This window comes from Gorilla gorilla, chromosome 3, assembly GCF_029281585.2.
Source record: "Gorilla gorilla gorilla isolate KB3781 chromosome 3, NHGRI_mGorGor1-v2.1_pri, whole genome shotgun sequence".
Taxonomy (NCBI): domain Eukaryota; kingdom Metazoa; phylum Chordata; class Mammalia; order Primates; family Hominidae; genus Gorilla; species Gorilla gorilla.
The window spans coordinates 148,102,351-148,123,732 of NC_073227.2; the positions used below are offsets into that span (position 1 = coordinate 148,102,351).

Sequence of the window (21,382 nt, forward strand, 5' to 3'; positions counted from 1 at the left end):
AAAATATAAACAAACTATAGACATAAAAAACTACATACACTTCATAAGGATAATTATCTTCCAACAATTACAAAGCTCATTAAATTTCACAATCTACAAAAATAGTTTTATCATTTCTATCTAATTACCTTAGTATGGCAAGGATCAGAATAATATTTAAAATTCCCAGGAAGGCGCTAAGTAAAACTGGTGTTGTATACATGTTTATCTGCAGTTTAATCACATCCCATGTCACACCTTTTTCTCCAAGGAATGTAAAACAAGTCTGAAAAACTTATTAAGATAAAATTTTCACAGATGAATTATTATATGAGAAGCATAGGATAAAAAAATGAAAAAGACATTTACAACAGAATTGGGAACAATGTTATGGAATCATCCTTCTATATCATGCATTCTCAACAGATGGAATTGGTTCTTGATGGGGGGGTCAAAAAATTTCCTCTTTTTATGTATAAAGCAGGTATGTACAGATATACATATGGTACATAAAAGATATATGACACATCTGTGGCACTAAAATTTTATGGGGTAAAGAGAGTAGGAAAAAAACACCGAAAAAGGCTCCTTAGGGAGACAATAATGAAAAAAAGTTTGTGAAACACTGATTTACATGCATTCACAAGGAGTTGTATCTTACATAACTTCTCAGTTTTTTACAAAACATCTCCATAGGCAATTTAAATTACACAATTTCTTCCAAAAATTAATTATAAAGGTTTAATCAGCTTCATTATAAGAATGAAAATATCATATTTTAGATCAGATATCTTAAATATTATTCTGTATATGGTATATATATATATATGTGTGTGTGTGTATATATATATTTATCATTTGACCATAGTATTATATACAAGTAAAATGAAAAAAAAAATTATTTCATCCAAAAGCATACATAATCCACCTTAGTATTTGAAGTTTTTTTTAGTGATTTTAAACATTAGTTAGAAGTGTTTTTGGACTGCTGGATAAAGCACTCTAAAGAAATATGAAGTGGCAAAATCTAATTTGGATCTGTGGCAAAAACTCAATTGGAAGAGTACTGGTTTGCTCTTCTGATTTAGATTCTATATGTGGCTCTACAGTAATTCACATATAACTCTAGGGTGAGGACTAAAATACTGCACCTACCGTACTTAGAACAGTGACTAGCATACAGTAAGCACACAATAAATGTTAGTGCTTGTTGAGGGCTTATTATTGGAAAAGTCATCGAAGCTCTTCAGGCTTACATTTACTCATCTATAATGCAAAATTTTTAAATGACATAATCTTTAAAATGCTTTTAAGGTGGTAAAAAATACTTACTAAGAACATAAGTCTATACCAGGTATTATGCTAGATACTGAGGGTAGACTGGTAAATAAAGACTCAAACCATGTCCTCATGTACTTTACAATATAGTATTCAAGTTCAATTATTCTACATTTGTGCTTGTATTTGTTTCAGGGTACGAAACTGAAATAGTAGATTTTGGTGAACAGTGAATTAGATTCCCTTCTGTTGAGCCTTTTCTTTTTGGCTAAATAGAGGAACATAATGGAAACTGGGGGTGGGAGATGGGGTGTTAATGATGAAGTAAGCTGAGTTGGATTCAAACTGATAATATTCATAACTTCAATATTCAAAATATGGACCAATTATATGGTTTTTCAATATTATTCTAGGCATGAAAATGACTGATTCTTTACTCAGCAGAAAATTAATTTGCCTTGAGGAAATATTAAATCTCATTAATTTTTTTTGAGACAGAGTCTCACGCTTGTTGCCCAAGCTGGAGTACAATGATGTGATCTCAGCTCACTGCAACCTCTGCCTCCGAGTTCAAGCGATTCCCCTGCCTCAGCCTCCCAAGTAGCTGGGATTACAGGTGCCCGCCACCACACCTGGCTAATTTTTGTATTTTTAGTAGAGATGGGGTTTCACCATGTTGGCCAGGCTGGTCTCAAACTCCTGACCTCAGGTGATCTGCCTTCCACAGACCCCCAAAGTGCTGAGATTACAGGTGTGGACCACCACGCATGGCCTCACTAATTTTTTTAACACTCAGCAAAAGGGTGACCTTGGACAATTTACTTAGATTCTCTATGCACTGGCACTCTCAACTATAAAAGGGGACCAATAGCACTTAATTTAGTGGATTGGCATCAAGACAAAATGAGTGTAGCCTCATTCCTGGATTTAAAAAAAAATTAGCTTTCCTCCCTTTCCCTTCAGCTATGAGTTTTTATACTTGGGTTACACTGAATATTTAAGCCTCAAAAGTTTTCCCAATTCAAATTCAAGTAATGACATGTGAAGAACACCTACCTGGACCTAGAATAAAACCTAATGCTTGACACATGCTTATGTTTGCCATGGAACTTGTTCTTTCCTGAAGGGAAGTAGCACCAGCAGTATATGATCTAACAACTGCTACATTTCCTTAAAAACAAGATACAATAATCCAAAGTAAAAGAAAGTATCATTCAGTTTATAAAATTCAATCCAATTTGACTTTATACAGAAGAAGAAATCTTGGTCAACAGTACAGTCACTGCTTCCTCTTTATGATCACACAAAGCATGTAAGGTATTTTTATTAAGCAAATGCATCAATTAATGGAACATACTAGTTTTGGTAATATGAAAACAGTTAAAGATATCAATGAGTGAAAAAATGGTATCGTAAGAAAACCAAGCCGGGCACAATGGCTCACATCTGTAATCCCAGCACTTTCAGAGGTTGAGGTAGGTGGATCATTTTGAGGTCAGGAGTTCAAGACCAGCCTGGCCAACATGGTGAAACCCCGTCTCTACTAAAAATTCAAAAATTATCCACCTGTAGTCCCAACTACTCAGGAGGCTGAGGCAGAAGAACTGCTTGAACCCAGGAGGCTGAGGTTGCAATGAGCCAAGATCACGCCACTGCACTCTAGCCTGGACAACAGTGCAAAAAAAAAAAAAAAAAAAAAAAAGAGAATATCAAACTTACTTAGTACTAAAAAAGCACTGAGTGAATGGCATACCATTGATTACTACAACTGTTTTTAAAAGAAAAGTATTACAATATTACAAACTCCGTATGCATAGACATGTAATATAAGAAACAGAAAAAAATGCACTAACAATTTTACTGAAAATTTTCATTGAGTACATTACATTCAAGAGACTCTGTTAGGGGGCATAGGATGTTTTTAAAGTATCATTAATTCTTTCTAATTGCAAAAAGTTTAGGTTGGGAATGGTGGCTCATGACTGTAATCCCAGCACTTTGGGAGGCCGAGGCGAGTGGATCACGAGGTCAGGAGTTCAAGACCAGCCTGGCCAAGATGGTGAAACTGCGTCTCTACTAAAAATACAAAAATTAGCCAGGTACAGTGGCAGACGCCTGTAATCCCAGCTACTCGGGAGGCTGAGGCAGGAGAATTGCTTGAACCCAGGCAGGTAGAGGATGCAGTGAGCCAAGACTGCGCCACTGCATTCCAGTCTGGGCGACAGAGTAAGACTCCGTTTCAAAAAAAAAAAAAAATTATTATCTGGTTAGTGAGAAAGGATAGAAACAGTACAATACTATAAGCAAGTGCCAGAGACATGTCAGAGAAGAAAAAAATCTCTTAAGGGGCAGGGTAGCCCAAGACAGCTTTGTGGAAAATGTGGAGCTTGAATTGGATCTATTTTTGTTTTGGGTTTTTTTTTTTTTAGATGGAGGTCTCCCTATGTTACCCAGGCTGGCCTCGAACTCCTCGGCTCAAGAGATTCTGCTACCTCAGTCTCCTGAGTAGCTGGTATTATAGGCACGTGCCACCACACCTGGTTTAAACTGAATCTTGAAGGATGAAGAATGATGGGAACAGAAGAGAAACTATAGGTAATGAGAACATCATGAGCAAAGGCAAAATGATAGGAAAAATATTTGTTTACAATGAGAGACATGTATGTTGAACTGTGAAATATGAGTTTAAAAGGGGATAAGACCAGGTGAAAGTGAGCCATAAATGTCAGAATGAATGTGAATATGACACAACCAAACATATACATACAACCTTACCTGCTCCAATTCCCAACAATCCACGAGCAACCAGCATGTAGTATTTATTATGAGAAGCTGGGATGTGGAGATATGCATAGAGGCAGTTGGCTGCCACGGAAATCAAGATGGAGACAATAAGAGGCTCTTTTCTTGGTCTATAATTAGACCATAAACCAAATATAGGTGAAGCTACCATTTGGCCAAGACTATATGAAGCAATAACCCAGCCCAAAAAACTTGTATCAGCTGTCGGATCAATCTGCAGAAAAAGGTACAGTGCTTTAAGAATTGTTATCCAAGAAAAGTTTAAAACTAAATACATTTGTCATACCATGTAAGATTTCCTATCAAAAAATAAAAACAATTCTAACGTATAAGTTTTATAACACTATTACTTATAGTAAGGGATTCAAACTTCTGACAATACAATTAAATGTGCTAACAATAGACTGTACACAAGGGAAAAATGCTTGGGAGGCTCATTTTTAAGAATGACTGGAAATTTTTGGTTCATATAAACCTTGGTAAGAAGATAATCACACACACTATATACGCATATAGCAATAACATCATGAAAAATAATATAAGCTATTCTTTAATTCTTGTAAATAGAATTCTTTAGACTTATGCTACCCCTATACGTTAAACAGCCATTAGCGCTGTAAATCATTTTTTTTAAAAAAACTAGGCACAAGAGTCAAATGCATAAGATAATAAAAACACAAAAGATGATAGACAATTATCTCAATAAACCTGTTATAAATTCTTCCGTTCTATATAGACCACTCAGTATTCTACCACTTTAAAAGGGTTTACATATCATGATGAACTTAAGGGGAGAACCAAATGACTACAACTCAGAAAATAAAATACTTTCAGAAAAATAGAAAATGTTAGCTTAGAAAAGGCACTATTGTTTATTTTTATTTTTATTTATTTTTTTGAGACAGGGTCTCACTCTGTCACCCAGGCTGGAGGGCAGTGGTGCGATCACGGCTCAGTGCAGCCTCGACCTTTGAGGCCCAAGTGATCCTCCTGCCTCAGCCTCTTGAGTAGCTAGGACTACAGGTATGCACCACCATGCCCACCTAATTTTTTTATTTTTGTAGAGACAGGGTCTCCCTATGTTGCCCAGGCTGGTCTTGAACTTCCCGCCTCCAACTCGCAAAGCAATCCTCCTGCCACGGGAGGGAGGAATTCTCCCACCTTGGCCTCCCAAAATATTGGGATTAGTGGCATGAGCCACCGCACCCAGCCAGATTACTTTTTTTCATATGTGGTAGGCTAAGCCAGGCGAAGTGGCCCATGCCTGTAATCTCAGCTACTCAGCAGTCTAGAGTAGAAGGATCCCTTGAGCCCAGGAGTTGGAGGCTGTAACACACTATGACTGTACCTGTGAAAAGCCACTGCACTCCAGTCTGGGCAACATAGGAAGATTCTATCTCTAATCTTCCTATTTAATGGCTTTTATTAAATTTTAGGAAATAAATTTAAACAAATATAGGTAAGTGGTAGAACAATTTAATAAGGAAACCTATGACCTTTTGTTTCCTAAAGATATTTATTTATTTATTTTATTTTATTTATTTATTTACTTTTGAGATGGAGTTTTGATCTTGTTGCCCAGGCTGGGGTGCAATGGTGCGATCTCAGGTCACTACAACCTCTACCTCCCAGGTTCAAGCGATTCTCCTGCCTCAGCCTCCCAAGTAGCTGAGATTACAGGCATGTGCCACCACGTGGGCACAGCTAATTTTTATATTTTTTTTAGTAGTGACGTGGTTTCACCATGTTGGCCAGGCTGGTCTCTTAACTCCTGACCTCAGGTGAGCTGCCTGCCTTGGCCTCCCAAAGTGCTGGGATTGTAGGTGTGAGCCACCGTGCCTGGTAATTCCCTAAAGATATTTAAAGTGAAAATATTTAGGTGCGTTTTTCTTTATGAAAAAAATAAATAATATGCAAAAGTATAATGATACATAATATTTAAAGTTCTAGCCGTTAAAATATCTTTCATTTTAGGTACTCTGGTTTTCATTTTCTCCCTGTATTACCTTTAGCTTCATTTGTCATCTCTATTAAAATAGAAAATAATAATTTCATGTTACATAAAATTTTAATTTTCAAAAAAGCAATGAAAACTCAATTTTAATGTTAAATGTGTAGTGGTTTGAAAGCAAAACTTTTTTTTTTTTTTTTTTTTTCTGAGACAGGGTCTGGCTCTGTCACCCAGGCCAGAATACAGTGGCATAATCTTGGCTCACTGTAACCTCAAACTCCTTTGCTCAAGAAATCCTCCCAACTCAGGCTCCCAAGCAGCTGGGACTACAGGGAGTAGCACCACCATACCCAGCTAACTTTTTAAATTTTTTTGTAGAGACGAGGTCTTATATCGTTACCCAGGCTGGTCTTGAACTCTTGGGCTCAAGCAATCCTCCCAACTTGGCCTCCCAAAGCGCTGGGATTACAGGCACGTGAGTCACAGCACTGGACCTGATAGCAAGACTCTTTAAAGAGTTTTCAAAATATCTGGAGAAAAGAGAGTACTTTTCAAAACTCAACATAGTATGCTGAGTAGACCTAATCACTACTAATATCCTTCTTTTGAGAATTTTGACTAAAAAGACTAAACGCCAAGAAATTAAGAATTTTGATACATGAAAATATCTTTTTAGTAGAGAAGACGTTGCTCCAGAATTGTGCCAATTCCAATGACTACCAGCATGGAAAGAATTTTTAGTGTAATGGGTAATAATTTCATGTAATATTATTTTCAAAATAGCAATGAAAATATGGCACTAAACCAGTAAAAAGTAAAATTTGTATTTCTTTTCTTCTTATATTCCTTTAAAAATGTATTTTAGGAGAGCATTTTCAAAAAGTAGAAATTCGTAAAAACTGGGCTGGGCATGGTGGCTCACACTTGTAATGCCAGCACTTTGAGAGGCTGAGGTGGTGGGTCACCCAAGGTCAGGGGTTTGAGACCAGCCTGGTCAACACAGTGAAACCCTGTCTCTACTAAAGATACAAAAATTAGCTGGGCGTGGTGGTGCACGACTGTAATCCCAGCTACTTGGGAGGCTGGGGCAGGAGAATCACTTGAACCTTGGACGTGGAGGCTGCAGTGAGCCAAGATTGCATCACTGACCTCGAGCCTGGGTGACAGAGCGAGACTCCATTTACAAAAAAAAAAAAACCAAAAATTAAAAAAAAAAAAAACAATCCTAACAATCTAGACAATCTAGTAGGGGAGTTAAGTAAACTCTCTGTAAATACAGTGTTAGGACACTCCATATTAAGGGCTAATGATAAAGGGAAACGGGAGTATGCAGGAAAAGCTTCTGACCCAAATTGTTGTGAGGGACAGTGAGAGAAGGCTTTCCAGGCCAGGTGCGGTGGCTCACATCTGTAACCCCAGCAACTGGGGAGGCTGAGGCAGGATCACCTGAGGTCAGGCGTTCGAGATCAGCCTGGCCAACATGCCGAAAACCCACTTCTACTAAAATTACAAAAATTAGCCAGGCATGGTGGCAGGTACCTGTAATCCCAGCTACTTGGAAGGCTGAGGCATGAGAATCGCTTGAACCCAGGAGGTGGAAATCCCAGCACTTTGGGAGGCCGAGGTGGGTGGACCACCTGAGGTCAGGTAGAGATCAGCCTGGCCGATATGGTGAAACCCCGTCTCTACTAAAAATACAAAAATTAGCTGGGTGTGGTAGCTGGCGTCTGTAGTCCCGGCTACTTGGGAGACTGAGGCAGGAGAATCGCTTGAACCCTTAAGGCAGAGATTGCAGCACACCAAGATCATGCCACTGCATGCCAGCCTGGGCAACAGAGCAAGACTCCATTGCAAAAAAAAAAAAAAAAGAGAGAGAGAGAGGCGGCTTTCCAGAGGAGGTGACACTGGAGCAAAACCTTGAAGAGTGAATAAAAGACAGTGAGGAAGGAGAAAGGGGAGAGCAAAAGAAAGATGGAGAGAGGAAAAGCATTCCAGTAAAAAGGGAGACAAATGTGTAAAGACCTGAGGAGCCTGAGTTCGTCCAAGTACCATGGATTTATCTAATAAATTGTTGGCTATACATCTAATATGGGACAAAGTTCAGAATCTAGGATAAAACACACACATGCACGTGCGAACACACACACACACACACTCACTCTCTCCAACCTCATAGAAAAACCAACAAGGGATAAACTGATAAGGAAGAATACACAAAAGAATTTAAGAATAAGTCGTTAGAGTTAAGAGGAAAGCCAGGATAGAGAAATGTCACAGAAGCTAAGAGGTGGTGCCATGGTTTGAATGTGTCCCCCAAATTTCATTTTTTGGAAATTAATATTTAAATTAATATTATTAAAATATTGAAAGGTAGGACCTTTAAGAAGTGACTGTGTTACATTAGGTAGCTAGTTGGGTATGAACAGGGCAGGAGAGGTCTCCCCTGCCCCTCACATGGGGAGTGTGGAGAGACTGTTAGGTGATGGTCAGGCGGTTGTTAATGCTCTCTAAAGTAATTATTGGTCACAGCTAGTGCTAGGAAAAGGCAGCCTCCTAATAAATAGAAAACACCTGGTAATTAGCAGCTTCCTGATACGATCTCAGGGGTGGGGTGAGTGGGGAGAAGTAATGCAAGACCCCAAAATTATGCCAGTGTATGAAATCCCAAGTCAAAAGGTCAAACCGCACGCTTGTCTTTCAAGTTGCCCACTTGGCCCTCTTCCAAATGTACTTTCCTTCTTTTCCTTCCTTTCATTCTTGCTCTAAAGCTTTTTAATAAATTTTCACTCCTGCTCTACAACTTGCCTCAGTTTCTCCTTCTGCCTTATGTCCTTTACTTGAATTATTTCTTTCAGGAGGCAAGAATTGAGGTTCCTGCAGACCTGTACAGATACAGATCTGCCAACTAACAATTGGATCATGAAGGCTGTGCCCTCATGAATGAATCCATTTATGTATTAATGGGTTATCATGGAGTGGAACTGGTGGCTTTATAAGAGAAGGAAGAGAGACCTGAGCTAGCATGCTCAGCCCCTTCATCATGTGATGCCCTACACTGTCTTGGGACTCTTTGGAGAGTCCCCACCAGCAAGAAGGCCCTCACCAGATGTGGTCTCTCAAACTAGGACTTCTCAGCCTCTGTAACGGTAAGAAATAAATTCCTTTTTTAAAATAAATTATCTAGTTTAGGGTATTCTGTTATAAGCAACAGAAAACAGACTAATACAGGTGGTTTCAGGAAGTAAGGAGAGGACAACAATGTCAAATCCTATCCAGGTGTCACCTAAAATAAGGACTGAAAAGTATTTCATGATCAACAATTAAGTAACTGGAAACCTTACAAGAGCAGTTTCAGGACAGCAGAAAAGTTAATCAGATAGTAGTAGGTTAAGGAGTAGGTTAGGAAATACAGAGGAACTCTTTAAGAACCTTTACTAAAACATTGTTATAGATGAATTATGTAACCAACTTATATACTGATTTTTAGTTAAGTTTCTTCCTGGAGATTTAAGATAGAACTGACAGGACCTGATGATCAACTGATGTTAAGCTACCTAACAAACTTACATATTCATGTCACCCCCTCTTCCCCTTCTAGTAATAACAGCATCAAAAAATACATATGTTCTAGTCTTTAAAATGTTACCTGATAGCCCAAATTAATTTTATGGGAAAAGCGTTAAATTATTCCACAAAAATATCATTTACACACTTTAGGAATTCAGACTATTACTAGTTTCCTTTTTATTAGGGAAGAGGTAATGATGGAATATGAATGTGGCTTCTGAGTAGGTGATCATACATCTACCTTTGCCTGGGACTATCTGGGTATGATCCTATTTTTCCTTATATAGCACTCTCTTCACTTCAAAAGTGTTCTTTCTGGCTTGCACAATAAAGCATATGGTCACATTACTTATAAGCCTCTTTTAAGGAACTATTATCTCATTATTCTTGTAAAGATTAAACCATAGAATACCAAAGAGACTCTTTAGAAAATACTTAACTACGTAAGAGTTACTACTACTGTAGCTATAAGGGAAAAATAGATTGAAATGTACAAACCTTTTGGAGATATGGCCATATGGACATCATCACTATAGAAAACCCTGTGAAGAAGCAAACTAGGTTATTTATACTTATAATAATTTAATCATTATTACAGATACAATTTTCTGAACTGTGGCATGGATTTTAAAATATTCTGAACCTAAAATCTATGCATACAAATGCCTAATTTATGAGGCAATGAGATTTTAATTATCAGAAGAAAAATAAAGACTAAAAGAACATACAATTACAGTCCCTCATCATAATTAATAACAAATACAAAAAAGCAGAGGATCTATTTCTCCATACTCATGTGCTTTTACTGTAAATGGAAATAACCAAAAGCTTTGTTAAGTTTTTATAGCAGAAATGAATGGAGGAAAGGCTATTTTGTTAGACAGGAAGTGCTAGGCTTCTATCCTGTGTTGTTTGGAGGAGATAATTGACTGAAGGGAAGAGCAGGAATAAGGAAAATGATCATCTACAGGAGGGCTATAGAAAACCAGAATACTTCAAGATGGCCATACCTTAAAAGAAAATTCACTATTTCTGCTAGCCTTTACTACATGAAAACTATAATGATTAACTCCAACACTATTTGTCAACTTTAAATGTTAGGCAAATGCAGCCAGCAGTGACTTATGCCTGTAATCCCAGCACTTTGGGAGGCTGAGGCAGGCAGATTACCTAAGGTCAGGAGTTTGAGACCGGCCTGGCCAACATGGTGAAACCCTGTCTCTACTAAAAATATAAAAATTAGCCGGGCATGGTGGCACATGCCTGTAATCCCAGCTACTTAGGAGGCTGAGGTAGAAGAACTGCTTGAACCCAGGAGGCGGAGTAGGTTGTAGTGAGCCAACATTGCACCACTGCACTCCAGCATGGGTGACAGAGCTTGACTCCATCTCAAAAAAAATTAAAAATGAATACATAAATGTTAAATGTTAGGCAAATCAAGAAATTCTATAAAGCCTGTTCTTCAAAATGGCTTTATTGAGGCTGGGCACAGTGTCTCACGCCTGTAATCCCAGAACTCTGGAAGGCCGAGGTGGGTGAATCACTTGAGGCCAGGAGTTTGAGACCAGCCTGGCCAGCATGGAGAAACCCCGTCTCTACAAAAAAAAAATACAAAAATTAGCTGGGCATGGTAGCGCATGCCTGTAATCCCAGCCATTCGGGAGGCTGAGGCAGGAGAATTGCTTGAACATGGAGGCAGAGGTTGTAGTGAGCCAAGATTGCACCACTGCACTCCAGTCTGGGTGAGAGTGAGACTCTGTCTCAAAAAAAAAAAAAGGAAAAAAAAGAAAAAATAAATTTAAAAAATAGCTGTTGAGATATATAATTCCCATATCATACAATTATGCATTTAAAGTATACAATTCAATGGGTTTTAATATAATCACAATGGGTTTTAATATAATCACAGATATGTGCAACCATCATTACAGTCAATTTTATTTGATTTATTTATTTTTTGAGACAGAGTTTCTTGTCGCCCAGGCTGGAGTGTAGTGACCCGATCTCGGCTCACTGCAACCTCCGACTCCTGGATTCAAGCGATTCTCCTGCCTCAGCCTCCCGAGCAGCTGGGATTACAGGCTCCTGCCACCACACCAGGCTAATTTTTGTACTTTAGTAGAGATGAGGTTTCACCATGTTGACCAGGCTGGTCTCGAACTCCTGACCTCAGGTGATCTGCCTGCCTCGCCTCCCAAAGTGTTGGGATTACAGGCATTAGCCACTGCGCCCAGCCATTACTGTCAATTTTAGAACACATTTGTCACCTCAAAAAAAACTCTATACCCTTCAGCTATCACCCTGTTTCATCCCCTCTCCTGCCAGCTGTAAACAACCAGTAATGTACTTTGTTTGTACTCTATACAGTTTTATCTGTATTTTCATACAAATAGAATAATATAATACATGGTCTTTTGTCTTGTCTTCTTTCACTTAGTATTTTTTTTTTTTTTTTTTGAGACAGAGTCTCGCTATGTCACCAGGCTGGAGTGCAGTGGCGCAATCTCGGCTCATTGCAATCTCCGCCTCCCGGGTTCAAGCGATTCTCACACCTCAGTCTCCCGAGTAGCTGGCATTACAAGCACGTGTCACCACACCCAGCTAATTTTTTGTATTTTTAGTAGAGATGGGGTTTCACCATGTTGGCCAGGATGGTCTCAATCTCCTGACCTTGCAATCCGCCTGCCTCGGCCTCCTAAAATGCTGGGATTACAGGTGTGAGCCACCGCGCCTGGCCTTAGCATTATATTTTCAAGATTCATCCATGGTGTACATGTACATTCCTTATATAAACCCTATTTTAAAACATAATTTAATTATTAGCTTCATTTCAGGCCAGGCACGGTGGCTCATGCCTGTAATCCCAGCACTTTGGGAGGCCTGGGCGGGCGGATCATGAGGTCAGGCTATCGAGCCCATCCTGGCTAACACAGTGAAACCCTGTCTCTACTAAAAATACAAAAAATTATCCGGGTGTAGCGGCATGCATCATAGTCCCAGCTACTCGGGAGGTTGAGGCAGGAGAATGGCGTGAACCCGGGAGGCGAAGCTTGCAGTGAGCAGAGATTGCGCTACTGCACTCCAGCCTGGGTGACAGAGCAAGACTCTGTCTCAAAAAAAATAAATAAATAAAAATAAATAAATATTAGCTTCATTTTAAAGTATTTTGAATTGACATAAGTTACTTTGATCAGTAAAGGACTGAAAGCACCAATTAATCTTTTAAATCAAGGCTACAATTTTGGAGTACAGAAATTTGTAAACAAAATGTTTAACATGCCAATTAAAATCTAAAGTTGGCCAGGCACAGTGGATGATGCCTGTAATCCAAGCACTTTGGGAGACTGCGGCAGGCAGATCATTTGAAGTCAGGAGTTCAAGACCAGCAATGGCAACATGGTGAAACCCCGTCTCTACTAAAAATACAAAAATTAGCTGGGCGTGGTGGCAGGCGCCTGTAGTCTCATCTATTCAGGAGGCTGAGGCAGGAGAATCGCTTGAACCCGGGAGGCAGAGGTTGAGGTGAGCCGAGATCGTGCTACTGCACTTCAGCCTAGAAGACAGAGTGAGACTCCACCTCAAAAAAGAAAGAAAAAAAAAAAATCTAAAGTTAAAATAATTTTCTTTTTTTGCTGTTGAATTTGAAATTGTTTCTTATAATTTTAGATAATTGAGTACTAAAAACTAGAAGTGTTTAAAATGGAAAAATAAATCAACTGCAGGCATTGCTACCAAAACAGTATCCATTGGCCCCTTCCACCTTCTTGATGGAACCCCAGTTCTATTCAGGTATCCATACTTCCTCAACAAAGCCTCATGGTCTAAGAGAAACTCTCTCCATGTTCGATCCCAGAGGGTACATTCTGATTAGTCTAAAAAATTCAACTGGAGTAATCCCATCATCTTAGTTGATGTTGGTTTAGAAATTTACAGGTCACACCTGTAATCCTAGCACTTTGGGAGGCTGAGGCGGGCGGATCACCTGAGGTCGGGAGTTCAAGACCAGCCTGACCAACATGGAGAAACCCTGTCTCTACTAAAAATACAACATTAGCTGGGCATGGTGCCGCATGCCTGTAATCCCAGCTACTTGGAAGGCTGAGGCAGGAGAATCGTTTCAACACGGGAGGCTGAGGTTGCAGTGAGCCAAGATCGTGCCACTGCACTCAGCTCAAAAAAAAAAAAAGAATAAATTACGTTACAGTATAAGCCAACTGATTCAGCACTTTTTCTGATATTTGCACAAGGCATTCTTTTTTTTTTTTTTTTTTGAGACGGAATCTCGCTCTGTGGCCCAGGCTGGAGTGCAGTGGTGTGATCTTGGCTCAGTGCAACCTCTGCCTCCTGGGTTCAAGTGTATTTTTAGTAGAGATGGGGTTTCACCATATTGGCCAGGCTGGTCGCAAACTCCTGACCTCGTGATCCGCCCGCCTCAGCCTTGCAAAGTGCTGGGATTACAGGCGTGAGCCACCTTGCCTGGCCCTGCACAAGTCATTCTAACTGATACACAATGCAAGGTGAAAGTGTATTATAAAGAATTGTTGAAAATATCCTTTATCATTCACTTTTCTTTTTACCCAGTACTGAATCATGCACAACTTTGGCAAGTGAGAGAAAACAGGATGATTGGGGTAAATAGAAAATATATGGAAATATATATAGAAAATATATGGAAAGCAATTTAGTAAAATGACCTTCCTTAATTCCTATCAGGGGAAAGAGACCACTTGTAATATTAGTGCCTATAGATTTAGAGGGTTTCTACTTGGAAAAAAATTCATTTCCTAAAACAGTCCTTTAAAAACTATCACAATATTGATCACTCCTATATATTCTCATCCCATCCTTTTAACATGGTTATAGATGTTTAATATTTTGAAAAGTTTTCCTCATGAAGTTTTACTTTTTAGTAACTACATATTCAGAAATAATGTGAATAGGTTAAAATACATCAAGCAATACAAATTGAGATTCTTGTATTTTACTTTTTGTATGTTTTATCAATATAAAAATAAGTTGAGGTTCAGAGGCAACAAAAGATAAAAACAGCCAGGTGTGGGGCTCATGCCTGTAATCCCAGCACTTTGGGAGGCCAAGGCAGGTGGACTACCTGAGGTCAGGAGTTTGAAATCAGCCTGGCAAAAATGGCAAAACCCCGTCTCTACTAAAAATACAAAAATTAGCCAGGTGTGGTGGCACACACCTGCAGTCCCAGCTACCAGGGAGGCTGAGGCACAAGCATAGCTTGAACCTGAAAGGGGGAGGTTGCAGCGAGCCAAGATAGTGCCATTGCACTCCAACTTGGGCAACAAAGCAAGACTCTGTCTCAAAAAGAAAAAAACAGAGAAGGTGGACTACATCAGTATTTAACACTTCTGTGAATCACAGGATACATTTAGCACACTGAATAGAAGAGTCCTGGAATGGGAGAAAATATTTACAAATCATATATTGGATAAGGGGCTAACATTCAGAGTATATAAAGAATTCCTACAACTCAACAACAAAAAATCCAACTAATAAATGGGCAATGGTCTTGAACAAACACTTCTCCAAAGAAGATATACAAATGGACAGAAAGCACAAGAAACATGTTCAACATCACTAATATTAAGGAGATGCAAATCAAAACAAGATACCATCTCATCCACTAGGATGACTACTATCCAAAAGAAAGTTAACGTTGGCAAGGACGTGAAAAAATTGGAACCCTGACTGTTGTTGAGAATGTAAATAAAATGGTACGGCTGCTAAGGAAAACAGTATGGCAATTTTTCAAAAAATTAAAAAATTAAAAAGAAAATTATAATATGATCCAGCAATTTCACTTCTGGATATATACCCAAAAGGACTGAAAGCAGGACCTTGAAGAGATATTTGCACACGCATATTGACAGCAGCACTATTCACAACAGCCAAGAGGTGGAAGCAACCCAAATGTCCATCGACAGATAAATGGCTAAACAAAATGTGGTAGGCCAGGCTAGGCTGTAATCCTAGCACTTTGGGAGGCCGAGGCCGGTGGATCACGAGGTCAGGAGTTCAAGACCAGCCTGGCCAAGATGGTGAAACCCCGTCTCTACTAAAAATACAAAAATTAGCCGGGCATGGTGGTGGGTGACTGTAATCCCAGCTACCTGGGAGGCTGAGGCAGAGAATTGCTTGAACCCGGCAGGCGGAGGTTTCAGTGAGCCAAGGTCACACCACTGCACTCCAGCTTGGATGACAGAGCGAGACTTTGTCTCAAAAAAAAAAAAAAAAAAAAAAAAAAAATGTGGTATATACTGAAGGCAATCAGAGTATGCTACTCCAAAAATCTGCTGTTTTGCCATATTAATTATCTCAAACTGAAGGCAACCGAGAAATAGCAGATGCAGGAAGGGTTCTCTGCTCTCCCCCTTTCTGCCTGAATGCAGAGAATAGACTGAATTTTGTTTTGTTGTTAATTCTTTGAGGCACAATTGAGATTCTGTTACCTACAATCTGTCTTGGGACATTAAGACACAGGTATAATTAAGACTGTATATTTAAACTTAAGAAATTTTGCACTGGCCAGGCGGGGTGGCTCACGCCTGTAATCCCAGCACTTTGGGAGGCTGAGGCGGGCAGATCATGAGGTCATGAGATCGAGACCATCTTGGCTAATGCCGTGAAACCCCATCTCTACTAAAGATACAAAAAAATTAGCTGGGCGTGATAGCGTGCCCCTGTAGTCCCAGCTACTCGGGAGGCTAAGGCACAAGAATTGCTCGAACCCAGGAGGCAGAGGTTGCAGTGAGCCGAGATCACACCACTGCACTCCAGCCTGGGCGACTCCACCTCAAAAAATGAATAAATAATAATAAATAATAAAATTTTTTTAAAAAGAAATTTTGCACATCTTCAAGAAGTAGCAAAACAAATAATTGACTGATGGCTGTAAAGATGAAATACTTTTCGCCAGGTGCGGTGGCTCACGCCTGTAATTCCAGCACTTTGGGAGGCTGAGTCTGGCAGATCACTAGGTCAGGAGATCAAGACATCCCGGCTAACACAGTGAAACCCCGTCTCTACTAAAAATATAAAACAATTAGCATGGTGGCGGGTGTCTGTAGTCCCAGCTACTCGGGAGGCTGAGGCAGGAGAATCACGCGAACCTGGGAGGCGGAGCTTGCAGTGAGCCGGAGCTTGCAGTGAGCCGAGATCGCGCCACTGCACTCCAGCCTGGGCGACAGAGCGAAACTCCGTCTTGAAAAAAAAAAAAAAAGAAAAAAGATGAAATATTTTTAACTGGGGGCGGTGACTCACACCTGTAATAGCAGCACTTTGGGAGGCCGAGGTGGGCAGATCACCTGAGGTTGGGAGTTCGAGACCAGCCTGACCAACATGCATCCCGTCTCTATTAAAAATACAAAATTAGCCAGGGGTGGTGGCACATGCCTGTAATCCCAGATATTTGGCAGGCTGGGGCAGGAGAATCGCTTGAATCTGGGAGGTGGAGGTTGCAGTGAGCTGAGATCGTGCCATTGCACTCCAGCCTGGGCAACAAGAGTGAAACTCCGTCTCAAAAAAAAAAAAAAAAAAAGATGAAATACTTTTGTGAGTACATGAAAGTGTTAGGGACTCTTAGTAGTTGTCTAGTTTCATTTGGATGTACATTCCTTAATGTTTTTTGTTTCTTTTCATTAAAAAATATTAACCAAATAAATTTATACTTTTTTAACTGTTAGTCTTTCTTTTGTCAGCTTAATTCACAAGCCTTAGGCACATAGGAGAATAGAGGAAAAATTTCTCCTACCCTAGAATACATATAATGAACTATACAGCCTTTAAATAAAAGGAAATTATCACAAGTGCAACATGAACCAACTTGAGGACATTGAGTGAAATAATCTCATCACAAGAAAAAAAATACTATATAATTCCATTTATATGAGCTATCTAGAATAGTCAAATTCCAAGAAACAAAGTAGAATGATGGTTGCTATCGCTTGGGGGATGGGAAAATAGGGAGTTGTTTAATGGGTATAGAGTTTCTCTTTTGCAAGATGAAAATGTTCTAGGGATTGGTTGCACAACAATGTGGATATACTTAAGGCTACTGAACTTAGATATGGTAACACGGTAAATTTTATGTCACGTATTTTTTAGCACAATAAAGATAATTTCAGAGGCAATTAAAGTAAATGAAGTAAATGAAGTTAAAATATGACATCTGATCTGAATTGTTAAAATTATGTATTTCTAATACTTACCTACACTGCTGAGAAACATAGTAAGATATAAAATCCTAATAGATCTCCATCGGCTCTTATAATGCTCTTCAGTCTCTAAAATGTCCCACTCTCTAGGTGTAAAGAAGAAAAAAGTAGTATAAATTTATCTCATTACATGTGGATCTTAAGTGTCAACAATTTTATTCTCTAGTTATGAAAATGATGTGATAGACGTAGAATTTACTAATATTGATTCTGCTACACTAATTTATCTATGAATAAGCATTATTTTTTTGAATTTCCATGGATTGTATATATGCATTATTGTATACAGAAATTTGGGAAACAGTATAGTTTTAAAAGAGGAAACTTTTTGCAAGGCAATTATTTTGCTACCGTTGACATGAACAGATTTATTAATCAAGAGTGTTGCAATTTGTAAAAATGAATAAACTACATCAAGATAAATCAAATAAACTAGCTACAACTAGATCCCCCGTAGCTACTAAGTACTAAAAAATAATAACTGTCATCATTATAACATGCTCTACTTGATGACAGCAAATTAAATTGCTGCAGGAAGCTGTTTTGGCTTCCTACTTCAGAAAACAGGAATGATACCAGGAAGGTTTAACGTAACCTAAGACATTTTCAGCCCTGGGACCTCCTAAATGGGTTACCAGATAAATTTTATCAGCAGACCAAAGAGAGACCATGACTCCCCAGACTTAAGTGATCTTTTGGATAAGCATCTGATCTGGACCAAAGGCATGTATACTAAGTAGATATCTTACCTCCATTAGGTGACACGTGAGTCTATATACTCATTACATTTTCACACACACAATAGAAAGAGTTAACAAGTTCACCTTAATGTGAGCATTATCTTTTCAAATAATCAAGACATGCAGAACAGACAAAATGCCTTCTTATGTTCCAAGATTAATTTCTTAAAAATAAGCCTTAGAACTGTCAAATTAGTCTTCAAAAAAGAAACTTTTTTTTTTTTTTCAAACGTGATATGGTTGGGAGTGGTAAAGAGGAAAGGAAGAAGAGAAACAATGTTTTTAGATGTATTATATGCCAAACATATTAGTTCCTAATATATTTAAAGTGTTTAACACTATATATGTCATTCCATATAAACAAACCTCTTCTGAGTCAAAGGAGATAAGAAAAAAATAAAAATAATGTAGCTTACCTGAGAAAAATACCAGAACCCCAGATGCCCATACTTTGAAATCAACATACTAGAATTTGAATAAAAAACCAGATATATCTAAGTTAGGGAATCAAGGAGTAAATTATTTGATTCTAAAAAAAATAATAAAATTGTTTGAGTGACTGATTTAGAGCTCAGTCAAAATCTTTCTTCTTTTAATGACAAATGACAATTATTAAATATTGAAAGGATAAAATTAGAAAATAATAATTTAATGGCCACTTTCTATGCTATAATGGAAGGATCATCAATGGATGCTAAAACAACTGACTGGAAGATTGTTAAGGAGAGGATAGTCAAAGGCCCTCAAATGTCACCCCAGTGTCTGCTTACTAATTACAAAATGGAACATGAACCTTTATAATTGAAAGATATAGCAGTCACCCTCTTAACAAGTGGTCATGTTTGGCATTCCCAGTAGTGGGATGTCCTGGCATCCTGTACCTTTTGATGTAATGTAGTGGGGTGTTCTCAACATAACCCACGTGATATTCTTGCCAGAAATGTTTGACCAGGATCTATTTTGAAATAAACAGTCCATAAATCCAGAATATTAGATGTTCTGCAGAAAACCTGACCTAGACTCTTCAAAGATTTTAATGGTGACAAGAAAGAGATAGGTCAAAGGAGAGTTTTAGGTTAGGGGAGTCTAAAAAGACCTAACAACGAATGCATAAACATTGATTATCTCCTGCATATGGCTCCTGGTTTTTTTTTATTTTTGTTTTTTTAAAGAATATAAGGTATATTTTTGGAACAATTGGAAAAACTTGAGTATTAACTATATATTGCATGATATTCTTGAATTAATATTGTATTTCTAGTTGTAACAGTGATGGAGTTGCGTAAAAGAATTTCTTTGTTCTTGGGAGGTGCAAGCTGCAATTAAGTACTTGGGACAAAGTATCACAATGTCTGCAACCCACTTTTGGGTAGTTTGGCAAAAGAGGTGCGTGTGAGTGTGTATGTACCTGCCGAAAGATTTCGGCAGTGTGGAAAAGGCTAACAGTTAGTGACAGGATATACAGGTGTTCGTGATTTTTTCATCTTTTCTATAGATTTAACATTTTTCAAAATAAAAAGATTTACTTTTTCCTTTTTTAATTAAAAAAGTATAACTTGAACGAAAAAAATTATCTTTCTACCTTGTTGGAGACAGTAGAAATATAGGAGAATGCAACTGTCCTTCAATCAAGTGACCATATTTATTACATTTTCTTAGCTTTGATGATTCAGACAAATATGTCACATACCTGATTGAATTTCCAGAGGCTTCTTTCTTGTATGACCGGGTACAAAAAGGAATGCTGCATTTCCAAGATGATTTGCTTAACTTTTAAAATTCCTTTCTATAATCACTGCTGCATTCTGGCATTAGTTCCCCATTTGAGATTTTCCTTCCAGTAAAACTATAGTACTACAGTTTTATCCTGTTCAACATTTCTATTACAAACTGAAATACTCCAAATGATAGCATGCTTGTCAAACTTGTGACTTAAAAACTAAAAGGAATACACAATATAGTGGAGTGAACTGATCAGCAAAATGAGTTAGATAAAATTTAACAACGGCCAGGCGAAATGGCTCATGCCTGTAATCCCAGCACTTTGGGAGGCCAAAGCCGGGCAGACTGCTTGAGGTCAGGAGTTCAAGATCAGCCTGGCCAACATGGTGAAACCCTGTCTCTACTAAAAATACAAAAATTAGCCAGGCGTGGTGGTGGATGCCTGTAGCCCCAGCTACTTAGGAGGCTGAGGCAGGAGAATCACTTGAACCTGGGAGGCAGAGGTTGCAGTGAGCAGAGATTGTGCCACTGCACTCCAGCCTGGGCAACAGACAGTCTGTCTTAAAAAAAATAAAAAATAAAAAAGAGAGAGAAAAGAAAGAAGTGTGTGCTCAGTGACAGAACAGTGTAGTGGTATAACAGTTACAGAAATAAACTGAAAATATTCTATAAAGATCTGCCCTATAAGGACAGATGCCCTAATAATACAAATTTTACAGAGACTAGGCTAAGGTTGCAAAAAAAATTTGAAATCATTTGTAACTTGGATCAGTAACATGTGACCTACAAACGGTTTTTACAGATGAATATTTGTTATCAGTGTGATGACAGAGAACACCAACTCTGAAGTGCAATTAAGGAAAATGTCATCCCCTCCCCCACCAAATTCTATACCTTTCATTAACAAACCTATATTATACTTATTATTATATTTTAAATGTCGTTACTAAAAAATTTTGTGGAATTTGTTTTCTGGTTATCTAAACACCTATATAATATCCTTGATTTTTCCCCTTGCCCTAAACAAGTCTAAAATATTTACAATCTGGGACTTTACAGGAAATGTTTTCCAACCCCTGTTGTCTTAAATAAAGCTCCATAGA

General features: G+C 38.5%; 1 protein-coding gene across 8 annotated transcripts in view; it reads right to left on the minus strand.

Annotated features, from left to right (window-relative positions):
- The window catches only part of MFSD8 (major facilitator superfamily domain containing 8), a 49,038-nt gene that overhangs the window by 22,975 nt on the left and 4,681 nt on the right, over window positions 1–21,382 (minus strand). For 3 of the 8 annotated variants that reach the window (XM_055385330.2, XM_055385325.2, XM_055385332.2), the window contains exons 2-5: window positions 17,812–17,903; window positions 10,076–10,119; window positions 4,033–4,273; window positions 129–273 (exon numbers count right to left, since the gene is read on the minus strand). In XM_055385330.2, the coding sequence (XP_055241305.1) occupies window positions 129–273; window positions 4,033–4,273; window positions 10,076–10,119; window positions 17,812–17,830 (449 nt within the window). In that variant the 5' untranslated portion in view covers window positions 17,831–17,903. Of the gene's footprint in view, window positions 1–128; window positions 274–2,313; window positions 2,428–4,032; window positions 4,274–10,075; window positions 10,120–17,811; window positions 17,904–21,382 lie in introns of all 8 variants that reach the window. The other 5 variants (XM_055385328.2, XM_031010355.3, XM_055385331.2 and 2 more) reach the window with 3 other exon arrangements.